General features: G+C 42.0%; 1 protein-coding gene across 1 annotated transcript in view; it reads left to right on the top strand.

The window, feature by feature from the left end:
• Positions 1–21,418, top strand: part of LOC149309123 (SWI/SNF-related matrix-associated actin-dependent regulator of chromatin subfamily D member 2-like) — a 40,958-nt gene that overhangs the window by 14,516 nt on the left and 5,024 nt on the right. Inside the window, exons 2-10 of the mRNA XM_089531838.1 lie at positions 2,051–2,235; positions 9,208–9,250; positions 12,193–12,315; positions 13,702–13,821; positions 16,652–16,747; positions 17,940–18,041; positions 19,145–19,306; positions 20,907–21,004; positions 21,157–21,292. Of these exons, the coding sequence (XP_089387964.1) occupies positions 2,051–2,235; positions 9,208–9,250; positions 12,193–12,315; positions 13,702–13,821; positions 16,652–16,747; positions 17,940–18,041; positions 19,145–19,306; positions 20,907–21,004; positions 21,157–21,292 (1,065 nt within the window). The remainder of the gene's footprint in view (positions 1–2,050; positions 2,236–9,207; positions 9,251–12,192; positions 12,316–13,701; positions 13,822–16,651; positions 16,748–17,939; positions 18,042–19,144; positions 19,307–20,906; positions 21,005–21,156; positions 21,293–21,418) is intronic.

The raw sequence follows: 21,418 nt of genomic DNA, 5'->3' as shown, positions 1-21,418 counted from the left end.
TTTCTTAGGCATGCTCAAAATGGAGGACATTTTGGCATTATTCCTAAACAGAAGGCTGAAATGTACTTCTCTTTCTGGCCAAACACCCCCAATTCTACAAGAACATTTCCCACTCCCAATCAGGCATAGCATTTGCAAGATCACAGGCAGTCCCTTGTGCCATTGCAAACTACATTTCTCACTCCCAATCAGGCATAGCATTTGCAAGATCACAGGCAGTCTCTTGTGCCACTGCAAACTACATTTCCCACTCCCAATCAGGCATAGCATTTGTAAGATCACAGGCAGTCCCTTGTGCCACTGCAAACTACATTTCCCACTCCCAATCAGGCATAGCATTTGCAAGATCACAGGCAGTCTCTTGTGCCACTGCAAACTACATTTCCCACTCCCAATCAGGCATAGCATTTGTAAGATCACAGGCAGTCCCTTGTGCCACTGCAAACTACATTTCTCACTCCCAATCAGGCATAGCATTTGCAAGATCACAGGCAGTCCCTTGTGCCATTGAAAAATACATTTCCCACTCCCAATCAGGCATAGCATTTGCAAGATCACAGGCAGTCCCTTGTGCCATTGAAAAATACATTTCCCACTCCCAAGCCTCCTTAGCAATTCCCCCCTTCCTCCTTTTCCTTCCCCTCCAACCCCTCCAAACCCCTCACCCCCTCTTTTTCCCAGGTATGTCTCAACTTAGGAGGGATTTATGGGACAGATCCAAAGCCTTTTTTCTTTTCTAATGGGGGCAAAGCCTTGAGAAGCCTTGGACCCCTGAGAAGAAGAGGAGGGGGGCTTAGAGAGAGGAAGAAAGAGAAAAAGAAGATGAGGAGGGGGAAGAAAGGAAGAAAAAGGAGAGAAGGAAGAGGAGGGGAAGAGGAGGAGGAGGAAAAAAAACGGAATAACAAGAAGAAGAGAAGGAGGGGAAAGAGAAAGAGGGGAAGAACAAAAAGCAACTTGCCTGCAAAGCCCTCTCCGCTTGGAATTTGGAGCATCATGCCCAAATAAGGAAGCAGAGGGCTGGCCAATAGAGGCAGGGCAGTGCAGCAGACCCCGCCCCTGCTGGTTTCAGTCCTCCTGCTGCTGCTCCAGACAAGCTGCACAGGCAGCACTCTATAGAACAGGGGTAGGCAATCTTTTTGAGCCGGGGGCCGGGTTGCTGTCCCTCAGACAACTGGGGGGCCAAAACCAAAAAATAAATAATTAAATAATTTTTTAAAATTAAATATATAAATAAACCAGGACAAATGTAGGACAAAATTTTCAAATGGAAGACACTTTTTTAAAAAAAATGGAGGACACGTGAAAAAATTTGCTGATTTTTAAAAAAACTGTTAATATAAATGCATGTTTCCGAGGCTTCTATAGACAATTGCCCCCCAAAGGCCCCGGCGGCAATCGGCGGCAGAACCGGGCTGGGGCCGGTCCCAAGGCCTTGTTGGGCTGCATTCGGCCTGCGGGCTGCAGGTTGCCTACCCCTGCTATAGAAGGCAGGCAGCAGCCCTGGGAGCTCAGAGTTGGGCAGCCACCCGGGAATGGGGGCGGGACGGGACCGGGCACGCCCCCCAGGGGGCGGGAAAGTCCCACCCACCGCCGTGAAATGGCAACCCTAGCTTGTATGCATCTCAGATGGTTGCAAAAAATGCAGTTTTTAATGGCACAGTGAGTGAAGTATGATAAACTTGAGCATTATTTTTAAAGAAGTTAGCAGTATGGCATAGTTTCTGTGGCAGTGACCATTCTCGGTTATCCCTACTCTTCATTCTTAATTGTATCTGAGTACATCTACACTACAGCTTTAAACTAGTTGTTATGACTACTGCGATAATTGTAGTTATATAAGAATGCTACAGGTTCTGTTAGGATCCCCCACACCATGATCTACATTCCCGAAATTTTCTTTGGAAGAACATTAGGCAGCTTTTAGTGTGGGTTTGCCAGTTGCACTTTACCCTGATGTGGGAGCAGTGTGAGTTCAGCCAAGGCACTGCCAATGAACTCCTGGTGGTTGCATGGCCTGTTTTCTAGAATGCTTTCTGTTTTTTCTTTCCAGCGGCAGGCAATGCTGCCTGGTGGCCGGATGCCCATGACAGGATTACAAGTGGGAGCCCCCTCAGGGCCTCCATATGGAACAGCTTCTCCAATGAGACCTGGATTGCCACAGTCCATGATGGATCCATTCCGAAAGCGCCTCCTTGGGCCACAAACCCAACCTCCATCTCTAACCCAAAGGCGAGGGTAAGAACTCCAGGGAAGATTAATCTTTTATGGAATATATATGTATGTTGTGGAAAGAGGGAGTTGAATATGATAAGAGACATTTCTAGTCAGGGCCTAATGTCTTCTACGTAAAATTCAACTTTAAATTGGTGATACAGTATTTGCAAAATAGTGGAACAGTTTCTTCACTGCCACCTCTTACTCTGTGTATCTTACCTTTGTTTTTAGACATCACCCTTCCCTACATGCACAATATCAAAGTAGCCAACTCTTATTTTGCTGGATCCGTTGTAGCTTCTGTGCTTAAAATGTTCTGAAGCTCTAATTGTAGCCCCCAGTTAAATAATTTGAGCTTCCTCTCTAGGAAGAGTGTTTTTAAATGTCCTTGTCCGTAGCTGTGGGTAATCCCCTCTTCTTTCTTTCTGAACCTTGGCATTAATCATGGCCATTGGTATATCCTGTGTTAGTGAAGTTTCCAAAAAGCTAAGAGCTGTCCAAAGGATTTCCTTTTATTTTCAGATTGTTCCTTGCAATGCTCTTGATTTACTGGTTTACTTTGAATTGACTGAAATTCAGAAGTCTCTGAGTTAATCAGTTGGTAATTAAGTGCTAAGTGTTGACTTACTGTCCAGCAATTCCGTGAATCTATTCTAGCAGAACAACTATTTAGATTTAGGTCCAAGTAATAAGTGCATTTCTCTTATGGCTGTTGTCATGTGATGTTAGGTCAGTTAAAATTCTGCTTGCCACAGTGGTACTTCCAAACAGCCTTCTTAGGAATGAAGTGTTCCAGTCATGACAGAAAGGACACAGCTGGCACATTAATACAAAGGTATCATCTAAAATTCCAAGAGGAAATCTAGGTTTGAAAGTATGCTGAGGTTCTACTTCTTTAAGTGAGGTGGATTTACACTATGTCTTAAAATAGTCCATTCACTCTCAGTCCAAACTCTTGCGTTTTGCCATCCTCTCCCTCATATCAGGATTTAATTTCAGTTTATGGAGGTCATTGCTCATTCTACTCTAAGAGGAGAGTGTCTTTAGAGAGACTACTCTAAAATTTTTGAACTTCTCCAGCAATTTCATGTAGAGTTGGAAGCCACAGGCATGGAATGAAACTATGGCACAGTACAGACTGCCCAAATGCACCGTGCTGGCGCCAATTTTAAGGTTAGGGACCGCGCACCAACCGCACAGTTCCTAACCCTAGTACGGAGTGGTGGCCTACTAATGGTGGTGTCCCATGTACACGGGTGCTGCCATTGTGATGTAACTGCCACGTGTCACTTACGTTGCGAGCATCACTCCGGCACCATAAAAAGAACCCAGAAATACCAGGTTCTTTTTACTCTGGAGGGAAGCCGCACTGTTTTTACTCTGGAGGGAAATAGGCCGCTGGCAGGCCGCCGCTTTTCAGTGGAATGTACTGGGCCTATAATACAATTTATGGAATAGAACAACCATCCTTTCCCCTACCTTCTGAAATCTAACAGATGAGTTGGAGTGGAACTACTGTAAGGGCTGCATACTCCCAGCAATTCAGAAGAACACCATGACTGAAGGCATAAGAGTTGTCAAGGTTTTTAGAACAGTTAGTTAGTACATACATATTGATTTATCACTGGCAGAGTTTATCCACCAACATATCAATGCAATAAATCATACTCTTCTAAAGAAAACTGGAGCTGGACCACCAACATTCGCTCTATTGCTCCAAAAAATATTTTCCACAAAAGTGGTCATAAAGGACTTTTTCAGGAATGGTTGTAATGTGGCTTTTTCAAGAGAAGCATGGGTTGCTGCTTCTCTCAAAGATGTATGAGCAGCCTAAGAATTGTGGTAGCCAGCCTCTGCCAGTTGGCTAGGATCAGGGAAGATGGGGAAGGATCCAAAACACAGATGACTAGTTGGACTGCTTCAAAAACTTTGTCCTTATTCTCAGGTCAAAACCACTAAAACCACTTGTTCAGCCTAGTAAGAATGAACTGAGACAGAGGATTCAGAATCATAGGCCTAGAATATGGTGCTTGGAATAATTCCACTGGACAGCGTTAAGCAAATGAAATGGTAATGGAGAAGACAGCATGCTGTACCATAATTTCTGTCACATAATGCCCCCATATAGGCTCAGAACTCTTGTATTATTCAATCCCAGTCTGTCTTCTCTTCTTTTGCATTACTACTGTCCCAACTATTTTACTACCAGTGCCTCCTTGGTATACCAAATACGTGCACTGTAGCCATTAGGAAAGGGTGCATAGAAATTACTGTGTTAATTATGTGAGCCCTCTATTCTGAAAGTTTACTTGGGACAGAGTAACTAAAATAACTAACCAAAGAATCTGCAATGATTATATAGTAATCTGTGGAATCACTTGCTTCCTGGAATTGAATATGCAGTATATTCCAATATATATGATGAAGGACCAGTGAAATAATAAACTTTACTAGATGATGATGATTATTTATATCCTGCTTTCTCCCCAAAACTGGGATACAAAGCAGCTTAGAAATTAAACAAAATGTAGGTAAAAACATACAAAAGTAGGCATTAAAATAGAATTAAACTAGTATGGTATTAAAACACATAACTCAGTACAAGAATAAAATGGAATTTAAAAAATACAAATGTTTAAAAACAGTAGATATTAAAAGAGTTAAAATCCTAAAACATTAAAACAATAAGAATAAAACATTCAAATCTAGCACCGTTCCAAGAATAAAACTATACACAGACCTCTAAAACATTCAAATCTAGCACCTTTCCAAGAGATGATGATGATCTATGACAATAGATTAATTTTAAACTCTTCCACTGGAAAAGATGCAATGTGTTAATTTGGAGCACATGGTTTTCTCCATAAACATCTTCTTAGACCTAGGTCTCACCAATATGGATGCTTCTGCTTTCTCCTTCACTTTTTTCCTTAGGCATGTTAGTTTTCTAGGTAAGGTTTTTTCTTTATATTTTAGTTTTACATGGTTGAGCATTCCATCACTTCAGTCTCCTTCTGCAGTCTAAAGTGATATAGCCCAGGCCACATAATCAACATTTTGTGTGCATATAAGAAACATTAGCTAAGGTATACCATGAGAGCTAGGACTATTCTGTGATGAGCACCCTCTACACTTTGTGTGCAGATATCTTCTCTCTCTGAATGTCTGCTTCCCCATCTCAAGCATTGTGTGACTGCTAGTTCCCAGCACTGCATGGAGAGACTTTCTGAGACCATGTTAATTTGACAGGCCAAAGGGTCTTGAATCTACTCAAGATATGTTTTTGATTAGGTATAGGCAAAGATACTTGCCAGGCCATGGGTTTGCCATAGAGAAGAAGTTGATGGAAGTGGAGAGACTTGGATAAGGCAATCTGATCCTCATGCTGGCATTTCTGAGATCTGATTGTTTTCAGGAGCTCTAACAAAGGGTCTAAACAGACTGGCGTTTAACACCGGCCTTGGGTCAGACTGGGGACATGGTTGGGCATGGAGTGTGACACCTTACGATGCCCCAATGCTGGTGTCACACTCCATGCCCAACCAGACAACAGGTGGCATCACACCCCTTTCGTGCAGCATTAGACGTCCTGTGCACTGTTACCGTGGCAAGGATGACTTTTCATTGCTTTCAGAAAGAGTGGCATTTTGCTGGCCCTTTTCGAGCCAGCAAAGCACCAGATTGGGCCTGTGGTGTGCGGTTGCCGCAGGCCCAATCCGGCGCTGAAAGGGGTGGTGCGGAGCCGCTCCTTTGGGGTGGTCTGTTTTGCCCCATAGATCCCCCTATAGTAGTCTCCTCCAAACTTCCCACTTTAGAGCATGCTAGATGGTATTTATGAGCCGTGGAATACTCAATGTCAGTTGAAAATGGCAAAAGGAAATGGGTGAGCTGGAAGCCCGTTGCAACTTTTTAGCAGAAGTGGGAAATGAGTGGTCCTTCAGATACTGTTGGGTCCACATTCCAGCAGCCCTGGTCAGCATGGTCGATGAAGAGGGGCAATGAGAGTTGTAGTCCAACAGCATTTGAAGGGCTCCAGGTGCTCTAGCTCTATTCTGGAGGAAGTTACAGTTGGCTAAACTTCTGAACAGGAGCCCTCTTCTATGGATGTGTGAATGCACTGCAACATTTACTTGCAGGACCCGTGGCCTGCATCATTTTCAGAAGCAATTTATATATATTCTTCTTCCCCCAAAAGTGCTTACAAGAATGATTAAAATTTACATTCTTCATTTCAAATGTGCAAAGTGCTCTTCGTTAATCCTTAAAGACAGACCCTTGACTACTTTACAGGGTCAGTTTTTAAGGATTACTGAACTATATTGAGAGAGACACTTGACACGTTTGAAAGGAAGAGTGTAAATTTTAAGCTGTTTTGGGGGAAGAAGAGTATGTATGAATTGCTCTTGAAAACGGGGCAGGTCACACTATCTAAACCTCAGAGGAAAGCAAAGGCAAGCCTCCTTTGAACAAATTCTGCCAAGAAAACTCAGTGATCGGGGCCCCTTACAGTTGACACAAGTCAGAAATGACTTGAAAGCACACAACAGAGAGTCAAGTATCCTCTCCTTATTGCAGCCCATTTGCCCCTTACTCTCATTTGAGTTTCTATTCTCCCCCTGGCTTCAGCTTGCATTTTTCTTCTATAAGCAACTTCAGCAGAATTTGAGTTTAATCTGTTTTCTTCACATACACATTTCTGGCCCCTTACAGAATCTGTTTGGCTTGGTTTTACCAGCTGTTTTTGAAAACAAATAAGATGCAAATGACATTCAGTTTCCTGGCAAGTCCTCTCAGCCAGCTTGATCCAAAGAGAATGTTGCACAGGGAAGCAAACAGCTGAAAACATCTGGCACCCAGGCTTCAGGGCCAAGTTCTGCATGATGAAAGTGGAAGCACAAAGCAGTAGAAGGAGAAAACGATCTCTTGGTTTGCTAGATTGCCATTTCAACTGCCAGACTTCATTCTCTTGGTTAGTTTGAGCTTTGTAGCTGTTATTGTTCCTTTTGCAGTGAGTTGAAGGCAGGATTCTTCTGTTCTTTATTATGCTTGCAGGCAGAATTTCCACTGCTGCTATATGGATCCAAACGTATTCTCTCCTGCCTCTTTTTTATTGTTACTCTTTCTTTTCATATAATAATAATAATAAGAAGGGGCGGGAATAACAATAGACCAACAAATATGCTTCAGTTAAAACACAACTTCAGTTAAAACATTCGTCAATTTAAAATGGCTGTACAAATAGCCATAAGAGAGCCAGCATGGTGCAGCGTGGCATTGAACGGTGGCCCTGAAAAACAGGGTTCAAATCCTTCCTTGGCCATGACATCCACTGGCCATGACCCAGGGTAAGTGACAGTCTCTCAGCCTCAAGGGTTGACAATGACAAACCACCTCTGAAGAAACTTGACCACAAAACCCCACCTTAGGGTCATCGTAAGCCAGAAACAACACAACAACACACAATAACAATAACAGCAACAACTACAACAACAACACAAATGAAGGAAATGTGACTAGATAGCATGTAGGAGCTCCTAGAGTGATCTCAGATTCAGCAGATCCCACTATTCCACATTTCTCATACCATTTTGTCCATTAGAATCCTAGCTTCCTGTGGAGAGGTTTATTCCTATATCTGTTCTAAATGTGAATAACCAAACTCTGTCATGGAATATGAGGAACTCACAGTTCATGTCCTCATAGCAGCAAATGTAGCAACAGCATAACAATGGAAACGGTGGGGAAACAAAAAACTAGCTGAGTATGAAATTGTTCTTTTTATGTTTTGAATTATGTGGAACTGTCATGAAAAACAATTACCCAACAGCTTTAAGAGCTAGGACAGATGAATAAACCTCATAACTATAAAACTGCATATACATTTATTTCCAAAAAGGACTTTATATACGTAATTGTTGAAGATGGTAACATTAAATGTGGAGGGAAATGGTTTTAAAGAGTTTGTATATAGTTGTTAATACATTTTAATATTGTTAAGGTTTAATTTTTTAAACACATAAATTGTTTAATTTTTAAAAAATCTTATATTTATACTTTTATTTTCACTTATATTTGGCTTTTAACTTGTAGTGTTTAAATATGTTGTTAGCCATCTTCAGTCCCATTGTCAGAAGAAAGGCAGGATATAAATATTTTAAATAAATAAAGGTGTGCTTTATGACCCCAAATGAGTCTGAATGTTTTTCTGAAGTTAATATTGTGCATGAAACAGTTTAATATATTTATTACAAAATAATTAACTGTAATTTCACAAATTCCCCTCAGCTTGATTTAGGGGTACTTGCCTGTAGCTTGCTACCAAAGATATAGGTAAGTTCCCCTAAGTCAAGCGGAGGGGAATTTGTGAACCAGTATTTAAAAGCAGGGAAGATATATTACTGTTACACAGACAGTTATCACGTCTGGGGCCCGGGATACAGCTCAGAGTATCCTGGCCCCAGACCTCACCCTCTCTTCCTACACCAAATGCATGCATATCCTACGGAGCTGCCTGGTGTGTCTGCTGCTGACTTCACTATGAAGTCAGAACAAGATGCCCAGTGGCAATTACATGGGCATGTGTCTTGTTCTGACCCCAGAGCAAGTGATTGGTGGCAGTGTTGGATGCACCAGGAAGCTCAGTGGGATGTGTTTCAAACAGCCACCCAGAGTTGGAATGGAGGGCTTCCAGGAAGGTCAAGATCAGCTGGTGAGGTATTTTAATTCATTTTATTGGGTTATGCTCTGTTTCTGCTGCTGAACAGGTTGAACATTGTCTTGTCTGTTTGCCACAGAACTAGGGTTTGGGCTGTGTCATCCAGTCTTCTTGCTGAGAAGACAAATGGAGGCTGTTTTATTTGGCCCATGCAGACAAGGCCTGGAAATCATATGTTATTTGTTATGGGTGTACAATTTGGGCTTTATAGTCACAGTTCCAGGACCTCTAGACTGTTGCTCCCCTGAGGGCTTAACTCTTCTGCATAATTCTTGCAGGCTCAAAAGGCGGAAGATGGCAGACAAGGTCCTGCCACAGCGGGTAAGTGCTCTTTTTCCAATAGAGCCCTTTGCATTAAGGGGAAAGAGACAGGGGAATGGGTTCATTTGGTAGGAACAGAATGTTTAGTCTTGAACCTGTTCTCTTTGCAATTCCTTGCATAATTATTTGAGTGTGCAGGTGAAAGGAAGAGAAGCACTCTGCTTTTTCAGTGCAGTGAGAAAAATATTAGAATTTGGTCCCTCCTCCCATTTGGAATAGCTGAAGCAGTTCCCATTGAGATTCCATATGGCTAGTCCAAGATTTCTCAGCAGCTCCAGTCAAGCCTGGACTTAATTGTTATTGTATGCCTTCAAGTCGTTTCCAACTTATGGTAACCCTAAGGCAGGGGTAGGCAACCTATGGCCCGCAGGCCGGATCCAGCCTGGCGAGGCCTTGGGACCGGCCCCAGCCCAGTCCTTCCGCCGATTGCCGCCGAGGCCTTTGGCCTATCAGGAGGAGGCAGGCAAGCGGCGGGCAAGGGGGGCAAGGGGGGGCAATTGTCTATAGAAGCCTCAGAAACATAAATAATAATAATAAATAAAAATTTTATTTATATACCGCCCTTCTACAAATCAGGGCGGTGTACAGCATTCCACAAAATACAAAATATAAAAATACATTCAGATTAAAATCCAATAAAACATTCCAGCCAGCATGCCACTGCTGACATAAAGAAGAGGGTGAGGTTATTCGGGGCTCGCATCGGGGTATGCCTGTTTGAATAGAAAAGCCTTCAGCCCCTTTTTGAACTGGGCCAGGGAGGTGGCCGAGTGGAGCTCAATGGGCAAAGAGTTCCAGAGGTTGGGAGCCGAGGTGGTGAAGGCCCTCTTGGAAGTAGAAACTAACCTGGCCCCTGGAACCCTTAGCAACTGTTGCCCAGATGTTCTGAGTGTGCGGGGCGGATTGTATGGAGAGAGGCGGTCCTCAAGGTACCCTGCATTTATATTAACATTTTTTTAAAAATCAGCAAATTTTTTCGCGTGCCCTCCATTTTTAAAATAAAAAGTGTCTTCCATTTGAAAATTTTGTCCTACATTTGTCCCGGTTTATTTATTAATATAATTTTTTTAAAAATTATTTAATTATTTATTTTTTGGCTTCGGCCCCCCAGTTGTCTGAGGGACAGCAACCCGACCCCCGGGTCAAAAAGGTTGCCTACCCTTGCCCTAAGGTGACACTTATCATGGTGTTTTCTTGGCAAGATTTGTTCAGAGAAGGTTTGCCTTTGCCTTCCTCTGCGGCTGAGAGCATGGGACTTGCTCAAGGTCACCCAGTGGGCTTATAGCCAAGCTGGGAATCGAACCCTAGTCTCCAGAGTCATAGTCCAACACTCAAACCACTATGCCAAACTGGCTTCTCAAGCCTGAACCACTACTAGTTGTAATTGTGAATAAACTTTTATGTTGTGAAGCAAGTCACCATCTTTACGTTGTTCATCCTCACAACAATCCTGGTTAATATTTGTAAGTGAAGTTGAAGCACATCTACTAGATTAAATTGGATTAGACCTTATGGATTCTTTCTCCCATTGGTAGACAAAGCAGAGACAGGCCTGCCTATGAGCTGGGAGAGACAGGAATCAAAATGCATGTCCTCTAGATAATTATATCCATTGGTGTTCTTCCATTGAGTAACTGCTTAGAGCAGGGGTGTGGCCCATTGGATGCATATGACTCTCTAGGGCCTCCAAGACTCTTCCGAGTGGATGGGTACAAAAATGTTTTTTCCCTTTTTGCTCCATAATTCTCTCAATGCACCCAAACACACTCTAGGTGTGTGTGGAGTGCATTTCTTCCAAACGGTTTAATTTTTTAAATCTTAAATGCCCCCAAGTGTCCACTAGGTAAGTGGGAGGAATATTTCCACCACAGATTTTTGTGGGTTTTTCAGGCTACGTGGCCATGTTCTGGAAGAGTTTCTCCCTGACGTTTCGCCAGCATCTGTCGTTTCGCCAGCAAACAATGAGCACTAATCAAGCAGACATTAATCCTCCTTTGCATATCCTTCCACCTTGAGGCCTGCCATTAGCAACAGAACAATACACATGCAAATCACTCCTGCCTTTCCAGATCCCACAATATATATACCCCACTCCTTTCCAGGAAAGCATTCTCTGAAGATGCTAGCCACAGATGCTGGCGAAACGTCAGGAAGAAACTCTTCTAGAACATGGCTACATAGCCCGAAAAACCCATAAAAATCTATGGATGCCAGCCATGAAAGCCTTCGACTTCACGTATTTCCACCACATTTTGCGCACACACACAGCCAATTTAGGCCCTGGAGAGGCCTTTTTTAGGAATTGAATAGGAAGTGAGATCTGTTCACTTCCTGATGTTAAAAAAGGCCTCTCCTAGACCTAAAATGTCCACCAAAAGCTCCAAAACATGAGATAATTTTCCCATGCTCCCTAGACAGTGTTTGGTGGCAAAACAATTGATTTTTCTTATGCAGAAACAGATGCAATAGAGACATGCAGCCCACCAAGTTCTCCTGAGGGGGCTAATGTGACACCCTAGCCTTCCACAGTTGTGCACCCTGGCTTAGAGGCACTGGACCCTTGTTCTGGTTGGATATGGAAACCTTTTTTTTCTCAGGGAGACTGCAGCATCTCGAATTCCCCAGCCAGGATGGATACTTTTTTAAGCTCTGAATTCGATCATTCTTCTAGATAGAATTCCAAGATATATCTGTGTTAATCAGTAGAATCGGTATGTAGAGAGATCTTGTAGCACCTTTGAGACTAACAGAAAGAAAGAAGTTGACAGCATGAACTTTCGTAGACTTCAGTCTACTTTCTCAGATGTGTCTAAATGCACCTGAGGAAGCAGACTGAAGTCTACAAAAGCTCATGCTGCCAACTGCTTTCTTTCAGTTAGTCTCAAAGGTGCTACAAGATCTCTTCTGGATAGATTTGCCTGATAGAATATCGTTGTTCATAGATTCGTGAGCTGGTTCCAGAGTCTCAGGCTTACATGGATTTACTGGCCTTTGAACGCAAGCTGGACCAGACCATTGCCCGCAAGAGGATGGAGATCCAGGAGGCGATCAAGAAACCTTTGACGGTATGGAAAGAAATAGGATTAGCTAAGCACTCTGGGATGGACAGGGTCACATGTCCTTTAGGATGTTCCCTGGTGCCCTAAAGGCTCAGTTACAGATTGAATATAGCCTACCAGTTGTGGTAGGACTGAGAAGAAGGGCCTATTCTTCTTTGTGGTTTCTGTGACTCACACAAATGGGTTATCCTGTGCTTGCACAGTGCATCTTTTGGAACCTTCAAGGGCAGTGGTATTATTAGCTTTGGTGTCCCCCATGCAGAGGGCTGCTGGGGGACAGGGGTGTCAATGGCCTGCCCCATCTTCTCCTGCTAACTTGCTTGCCTACCCCTCTCCTTGGTCACCTACTTTCCAGCCAGACCCTGCAAATGTTGTTGGGAGGTCGCAGAAGTTTCAGACTCCCTTGCTTCCCTTCCCCAGCTTCTGACTTGCCCAGGCCACCCACTCAGGGCAGTGTGCGTGTGTGCGTGCGCGTGTGTCAGCTGGGCAAGTGAGGCAACAGGAATGTACAAAAGTGGCATTCTTGCTCCCCCTCCAGTGCCCCAGCTTTCTCTTCAAGGATGGAGCTGGGGTAATGGAGCAGCTGTGAGGGGTGAGCTCACCCCTGCTCCGCTGCCTCAGCTTCCTCCTTGGGGAGGAGGTTGGGGCAAGCTCACCAATCCTTGTCCTCAAGCTGTTGGGGGGATTGCTGCCAGCTGGGCAAGTGAGTCAACGGAAGGGGCACACATTGCCGCTCGTTCTCTGTCCTTGGCTTTCTGCTTGCAGAGAGAGCCAAAGCAGCAGAGAAGAAGGGTTGGGCACTGGGCAGCACCGACACACACACACACACACACACACACACACACACACAACATGGGGGAGGAGGGCCAAACCGGGTGTCCCCAACCTCTGAGGTGTCACCCAGTGCACCCTACACCCCCAAGTGTGACACCACTGTTCCAGAACAGTGGTTCCCAAACCTGTATTTTTTGGACGTCAGCTCCCAGAGTTCCTAACTGTTGGCCAAATTGATTGGTGCTTCTGGGAAGTGAAGTCCAAAATACTGGGTGGACCAAAGTTCGTTAAACACTGTCCTAGAGTATTATATAAGCATTTTGGCATCAACCCTGCTCATGTCCAGCAGCCTAATATAGAAACCTTCCTGCTGAAACTGCCAGTTCCTTTCTGTCTGCTTCTGTAGCAACACCAAAAGGAACCAGGCTTTGTCAACAATCAGTGGTAGCAGCTTTTTCAGGTTCAGGCAGGATTTTTTCCATTACTGGTTAGAAATGATAGATATTGGAACTTGTGAGGTGGAATTGCTCTTATGAGATGATACTTGAGTGTGAGTATGAGTATGTAATTGAAATGATTCTGTTCTGTTCCTGATAAATTTCCCCCCCAAACCTTTAGCAAAAGCGAAAGCTGCGGATTTACATCTCCAATACTTTTACACCTGGCAAAGAAGAATCTGAAGGCAGTGAGCGCATAGCCTCGTGGGAACTTCGTGTGGAGGGGAAACTCTTGGATGATGTAAGACTGAAACATTCTTGCTGATAGGTAGCTTGGTGGAACATGGAAAATGGTTAAAATAAGTTTTATTGGAGATTCCCTGCAAGGCAAACATTTACCTCAGGCAGCCGTCTCAACTCTTGACTTGTCCGCTTTAAATTTATATCAGGGCTGGACAAAGTTTGACCTCAGTGTCACATGCTGCACTTAACATCTTTTTTTTTTCTTTGCACATTCCCTCCACTAGCACTGCAAGAAAAAATAAATTCTAAAAACCTAGCAAATTGCTAAATGCGGAGTGCTCACTCGAGTCAATTTCCAGTTCAAATGCAAGCCGCATAGTGCAGTTGACTAATGTAGTCCATGATGTTATATATTACTTTTCAAGCAGAAACCTTGGTTTTGCAAGGATTTCAAAGTGTTCCCCAGTGAATTGGAATAGAAAGGCTTTAACTTGTCGTTCCTTCTGCTACTTCTGTTTGTAATATATTTAAAATTTATGGTTTCTAGCTACATTAAAATTAGAAATTATTTCATCATAAATTAACCTCATTCTGTAATGAACTTACCATTCTCTAAATGGATTAATTAACTGTAGTTAATACAATAATATTTAAAGCGTTAAAGTAAGTTAATCTTTTCAAATATCAATTTATTATTTTAATTAGTACTTGGTTGTTATGTTTTCATTGATTTTTATTATAATGAAGTACAGTTGTCCCTCCCTTTTCGCAGACTTGGAATCTGTGGTCTTGCTCTTCACAGGAGGGACAAGTGGCCTTAATAAAATGTTGGCGCCTGCATACATACCAATATTTTCTATGGGACTCGAATATGTGTGAGTCTCCATTTTAAGTGTGGGTCCAGAACAGATTCTGAGGGGCTACTGTATAATGAAGCAAATGTGTGCTCATGTTGAAATAAGATTTATTCATATTTACATATTTGATCTGATTTATATCTATTTTTGGGTGCATCCGCACTGCAGAAATAATCCAGTTTGACCCCACTATAACTACCATAGCTCTGCTCTGGTGGCACAACAAACTATGAATCCTAGAATTTCATAGCCTTGAGCCATGGCAGTTAAAGTGTGGTTAACCCAGATTATTTCTGCAGTGTGGATGCAGCCTTTGTCAATTTTATTTATTAAAAATTCTTCTGAGCTCCATCCATTTCACCTTAGGCCACCCCATTTGGGCATACAACCCGAAGCAGTCAGCCAACCAGAGACTCTCCTGATATGTAGAAGCCTGATTTACATCCATTGGAGATGCCCCTTCTTGTGTATCTGGCTTCCTTTCACTCTGAGTAGTGACCAGGTCATGAGGATGTAAGCGAAGCTCTCCAAGACTGGGAACAAAGAGATACTTAGTAGATTCTGTTTTCCCCAGTGGGCAGGGCTAAGTCCATGGGAAGCACATAAGTAAAACAAGAAGGCGACAGTACTCTCCTACTGTTGTTTTCCAGCAGCTCATATTTTGAGGCAGGGTGCCTCTGATGCTGGAATCACCAAGTAGCCATCATGAGCAGCAGTTGTTGAAAGTCTAATCTTCCAATAATTTTTCTTACCTAAATCACCATATGTGCTGTTCGAAGACGTACTTCAGTTTTTTTGAGGATCTTCTCACACTCACTTTCACAGGATGATCCCAGAGTTCAAATATGAGAGAAAATGAAAATGTCCCTCTTTCAAATTTCTGAACACCTTGCATAATTTTATAAAATAAAATAAAATATTCCTTTCCTAATTATCCCTATGATTGTACTTGCCTTTTTCATAACTGTTGTAGGGTTTTCATTATAATATGTACAGTATCTCTTTTTGCGTACACTGAACAACATTTGGATTTTTTGCAAATTTAATTTATTTATATTTTACAAAAATGAAATAAAGATAAGTTTGCCGTTTTATTGCCCATTTACTCACTTAAAAATATTTTTTGAACTTTCTGCAGTTTCTTTTTTTCTTTTTTCAATTCTTAAGAATGTGGTGTCATCATCTAACCTGGCCACCTTACTGCTGTTCTCTAACTAGGTCATTTATACACAGATTTAAAAGTTCTGTTCCCAACACAAATCTTTAGAACTCCCTTCTTACATCCTTTCACTGTGAGAACTGTCCAGGTAATGAAGTAAGGATTCTTCTTTGTAGGAGCCATATTCATTCTCTTTTGGCAGGATTTATTCTTCTATATGAGGAGTAATTCTTTCTTCATTTATGTTTTCCACTATGTTATCCAGCTCAGACATAAGGTAATTTCCTTGATCCTTCCCAGGTTCTAGTGGTTATTATCTGGGTCCATTGATTTTTTTTTATTTCTAATGTGTGACTTAGATCTACAATTTCATCTTATCACGATTATTTACTTCATTCTCAGTTTGATTTTTATCTTTTCAATTTGGCATTATACTAGAGCCATACATCTGCTCCCAGAATTTGGATTTAGAAATCTATTTTTCAAAGATCCAGATGATCTCATGGTTTAAAAACACAACAGAAACTCATTCTTTTACACACCATCAGGAGGTTGTTGATTTTTCACTGGCAACCCTCCATACTGGAACACATGACCTACTAAACCCTTTAGTTCTTCCAAAACTTTTCCTATGAGACAAATAAGAGGGAGGACTACCTTCTCTCCTTAACTGAAGTACTGTGCTGAAATAACATGCTGTGTAAATATCAGTGATGATGGTATCATTTCAAACTTTGTTCAAGGCAATTATGTTCCTAATTTCTAGAAGTGGCACCACTTACTTTCCCCTTATTTATGGATGTATTTGTCCACGTTTCTGTGTACTTGTGAGGAAAGCAGAGCTCAGTGCCTCCTTTATCTTTCTGTCTCAGCCAAGCAAACAGAAGAGGAAATTCTCGTCCTTTTTCAAGAGCTTGGTCATCGAGCTGGACAAAGAATTGTATGGTCCAGACAACCACCTTGTAGAGGTAGGTGCCTTGGCGCATGGTTGTGCTTGCTGAATAAGAGACAGCTCAGAGCAGCTTAACATTTCATTTCAGCACTCTAAAAGGCAGCTGCCTTAGTGACATCTTTATCGGAGATTTGCTGTTTAAATGACACAAACCTTTTAAGAGGCCAGAAGCTGCACCAAAGCTGCACTCTAGTCCTTAGGACTGGAGCGTGGCTTTGGCGCGGCTTCAAGGCTCTTAGGACACGTGCAGCATTTAAACAGCATACCTCCAAACTGACCCAAAGCAGCTTTATTTTGGCCTGTCTGTTAGCCCTTTATTTCTCTGGGGGCTGAGTGGTAGTTGTGGTGAACTATAGGATTGAGACTGTGAACAATTTTTTTAGCAGAAGGAATTATTCACAGGAGCTGGAGCTACCTGCTAGCAATTTGTCAGGAGCAGGAATTATGATTGTTAAAGAACAGTTTACAGAAGAAGAGGGGAGATGTGCCTGAATTTGATGGATTGGCTTCATGGGTCAGCTAGACTTATTTCTGAGTTATTTGTCATTATATACTATTCCTGCATAGTTTTTGTCTCAAGTATCTTTGCAGCAAACCTGAGTAGCTTTGGAGTTTGCATGGGACATAAATTGTTGGATCTCCATGTCCAAACCAACATTTAGCCATTACCTGTAGACTAGAGTCAGATTATGGTTAGTAGGCATTGTATGGCAGTATCATTAGATAACCCTTTAATTTAATAATAGCTTCTACCATTTCACAAAGTGTAGACATATAATGGAACATTTGAACATTTTAAAAAGTGTCTTGAAGTGTGTGTGTGTGTGATGCATAATATTCCTTTTGCCCAGGTACAACTAAAACTCCTTCACTGCATATTTGTACCTTTGCTAAAATCTCTTTATAGGTTAATTGAGCAGCAATGAATTGGCTTCTCCAGTGCTTTTAAAATGATGTCCATAAAATGTTAGATATAAGGTGACAGGTAGATGGGCTTTTACCCATAACTGTTCTATGAATATGTAACTGGTGAAGTAACATCTTACAGTAATTAAATGAAAAATTAGTACTTTTTTAGCCCTGCCCATTGTAAGAGCAACAATAAAATAATAATCTGAAAACAGACCATTGAAACATAAGATGATGCATAGTTAAATGAATAATTCTTGTCCTAAAGACACCTGTTTTGTGTGACTTTTTCCCCTAAGTGGCACCGGATGCCCACAACCCAAGAAACAGATGGCTTCCAAGTTAAGCGTCCAGGTGATGTCAATGTGAAATGCACCTTGCTTCTCATGCTGGACCATCAGGTAAGAAAAACCTGCCTTAGTTCTTGGAGAGAGCAGGCACGTTGTAATATCCTGAATTATCAAGCTCTGATCACATAACTTCCTTTGACAGTCCAGTTTTAGGAAGGGGGAGGAGCAGAGGATTTGGCCAGATACTTTTTTTCTATATCTTCATACCACAAACTTAGTGACTTTTCTCCAGCTAAAGAGTGGCAGTGGAATGAGAGATAGATATCTGATTGTTTGTCTTACATTCACAGTAATTCATCCTCTTTGCTATACCAGTATAGTTTACAGAACTTTGATCTTTGTCAACTCAGTTTTATGATAAGAAAACAACTTTCTACCATTAGGTTTGTAAAGAATGAGCTGGGAATAGATTCAGGGATTGGTCCTCTTGAAAAAGTTCAGCGAACTCATGTATTTTTAGCAAACAAAGTACAGTAAAAGGGTTTTCATGAAAACCTATTTTGTTCTGTTATGTTTGCAGTGATGATGTTGGTGGGTGTTAGCTGACTTGATTTATTAGGGCAGTTTTAGAGATGTTTTGAATTTCCCCCCCTATCGTTCTCTTACTAATCCTAAATCCTAAATTTTTGTGTATGAAGAGTAATGACCAAGTTAAGAAAAAGAGCAATAACAGCTTCATTTATATACCACTTCATACCACACTGAGCAGTTTCTAAGCAGTTTACAACTGTAAGCTAATTGACCCCATCCAGCTGGGTAGTCGTTTTAGCAACCTCAGAAGGATGCCAGGCTGAGTCGACCTTGAGCCCCTTGCTGGGATTGAACTAACAGCCTTGTGGTTTATGAGTGGCTGCAGTACTGACATTTAACCATTGCACTGAGTAGACAACAGTGAATTAGTGTTCTTTGTCCTCCTACCCTTGACACTCTTAATGAGTAATGGGAGTGTTTTCTTTCTTTTAAAAGTCACTTTCCATGTCTCGGATAGTCAGTCAGTCAGTCTGTCTGTCTGTCTGTCTGTCTGTCTTGCTAAAGTAGACCCCATTGCTCAGTCCGTTTTCAGAGCTGGAAATAGGTTACAGCACTTGGTGTGGGTTGAGATAGGGGACACCCTTGCCTCACAATTATGTTCACAGGCTGTATTGCTTTTGCAGCCTCCACAGTACAAACTGGACCCCCGTCTGGCTCGCCTCCTGGGTGTTCACACTCAGACCCGGGCCAGCATCATGCAGGCTTTGTGGCTCTACATCAAACACAACAAGCTGCAGGACAGCCATGAGAAAGAATTCATCAACTGCAATCGCTACTTTCGGCAGGTAAGTCCTGGTTTCTTTCCCTTCTCTCAGTTCTCCTCCTTTCCCCCCACACGCTAGTATTGAAGTTACTATTTATTGTCTATGTATTTTTTCCACTAGTTGGTGCAGGACAGTTTGCTCGCTGTGTCTGTTTTTATCTTCTTTAGAATTTTATCTTCTGAGCCTTACTACTAATTGGTCAGATTTGTGTATGGCCTTTCTACAGAATTTAGACCTTATTGGAAGACATGATGCCTCATATATTTTGCAAAGTCCTTTCCACATGAGCATAAAATATTTATTATTGAAGGACCTCTGGTGGCACAGTGGTTAAATGCCTGTACTGCAGCCACTCACTCAAAACCATAAGGTTGTGAGTTCAGTACCAGCAAAAGAGTTCAAGCTCAACTCAGGCTTCCATCCTTCCAAGGTCACTAAAATGAGTACCCAGATTGTTGGGGGCAATTAGCTTACACTTTGTAAACTGCTTAGGGAGTGTTTAAGTGCTCTGACAAGTGGTATAGAAATGTACTTGCTACTGCTACTGCTATTTATTTCTTTATTAAACTATTTTTATCTCACTCTTTATTTGAAGATTTCAGGGTGGCTTAAAATAAAATCAACACACACACACACACACACACACACACACACACACACACACAGAGAGAGTGCGCTAAATAGTGTATGTGGGAAACCCCACCCATGTTTCTAATCCTTTGGTTTTCAAGAAGAGGCATGCTAATGCATGCATCAGATCTTGTGGAATTCAGATCTAAGCCAAGTTTTCTGTAGTTTGAGAACTAAGGTTTTAAATTCACACAATTCTTTTTCCTGTAGGTCCTCTTCCCTGCTTCATGTTAATTGAACCCTGTGTTTCATATCCTTTTTCCTCTTTCATCCTTCAGTTGAAAACCTGTGTCATGGAAGTAAAGACAAGTTGCTTAAAATTGTGATTTAATTAATTTTCTCTGGAAGCTATATAGTAGGGGTGGAAACCTTTTAGTCAGCCAAATGTTTCGGCCTACAGTTCCTTACTATTGGTTATACTGTGTGTAGCTGATGGGAGATGTAAGAAAAGGTAGAGGGTGAAAGATTCTCATCCATGCTTTACATAGGCTTGCTATCTTCTCTCTGTTTCCTTTTTTTGCCTCATGGATAATAGTAGTAGTAGCAGCAGCAGCAGCAGTAATATTTCTATCCCCACCTTTCCTAGGTTGTGACTCAAGACATCTTCCAGCAATTAAAACAGTTGAAAATTCACAGCATATAAAAAGTAATTAACTATAAAAAAATGAAAATCACTTAAAACAAACCATTAACCAATAAAAAGATCAAGTAAAAATTCAGCACAATGTGCCAGATGACTTTTTCCTAAAAATAAAAAAATCAATTCTCAAAGGCCTTGATTTGAGTGTGGAAAGACAGTGCCAGTGTAATCTCCCTGGGAAAGGAGGTCCAGAGCATGGGAGTAGCTACAGAGAAGCCCTTGTTCCCACCAATTGATTTCTGTCAGCTGAAAGAGTAGTATGCTTATACTAGCAAGCAGACTCTGACAAAAGTTTCTTTTGAAATCTGTCATTTACACTCTTTCCCGTGGTTTTCTCTTTTTGCATTTTAGATCTTTAACTGCATCCGCATGCGATTCTCTGAGATCCCCATGAAGCTGGCAGGGCTCCTGCAACATCCAGATCCCATTGTGATCAACCATGTGATCAGGTAGGGCTGGCATTGCACAAGTTGTGAGCGATCACACTTTAACCCTTACCCTCATGTTTAATTAATCCTTACACCTCAGAGTGAAGATATAGCTCTCAGGGAGGCATGTATTCTTAGCCCTCCATCCCAGCTTCCTGTTCTTACCTCTTCAGTGTGGATCCTCATGACCAGAAAAAAACTGCCTGCTATGATATTGATGTGGAAGTGGATGATCCCTTGAAAGCCCAAATGAGCAACTTTTTGGCATCCACCACCAACCAGCAAGAAATCGCCTCCTTGGATGTCAAGGTAGGGTTCAGCCAACTATGGAGCAGAAAAGAGACTTACGCATGCTCCTTTTCATAGCTTATATGAATGTACTTTGAATGATACTAACTGGGCACTCTTCCCTAGGGGCAATAGGAGGTGTTAGAG

This window comes from Sceloporus occidentalis, unplaced genomic scaffold (assembly GCF_023333645.1).
Source record: "Sceloporus occidentalis isolate IW3139 unplaced genomic scaffold, rSceOcc1.0.p SCAF_7, whole genome shotgun sequence".
Lineage (NCBI taxonomy): Eukaryota > Metazoa > Chordata > Lepidosauria > Squamata > Phrynosomatidae > Sceloporus > Sceloporus occidentalis.
The sequence above is the reverse complement of the archived record's forward strand: the minus strand, read 5'-3'. Positions and strand labels throughout refer to the sequence as shown.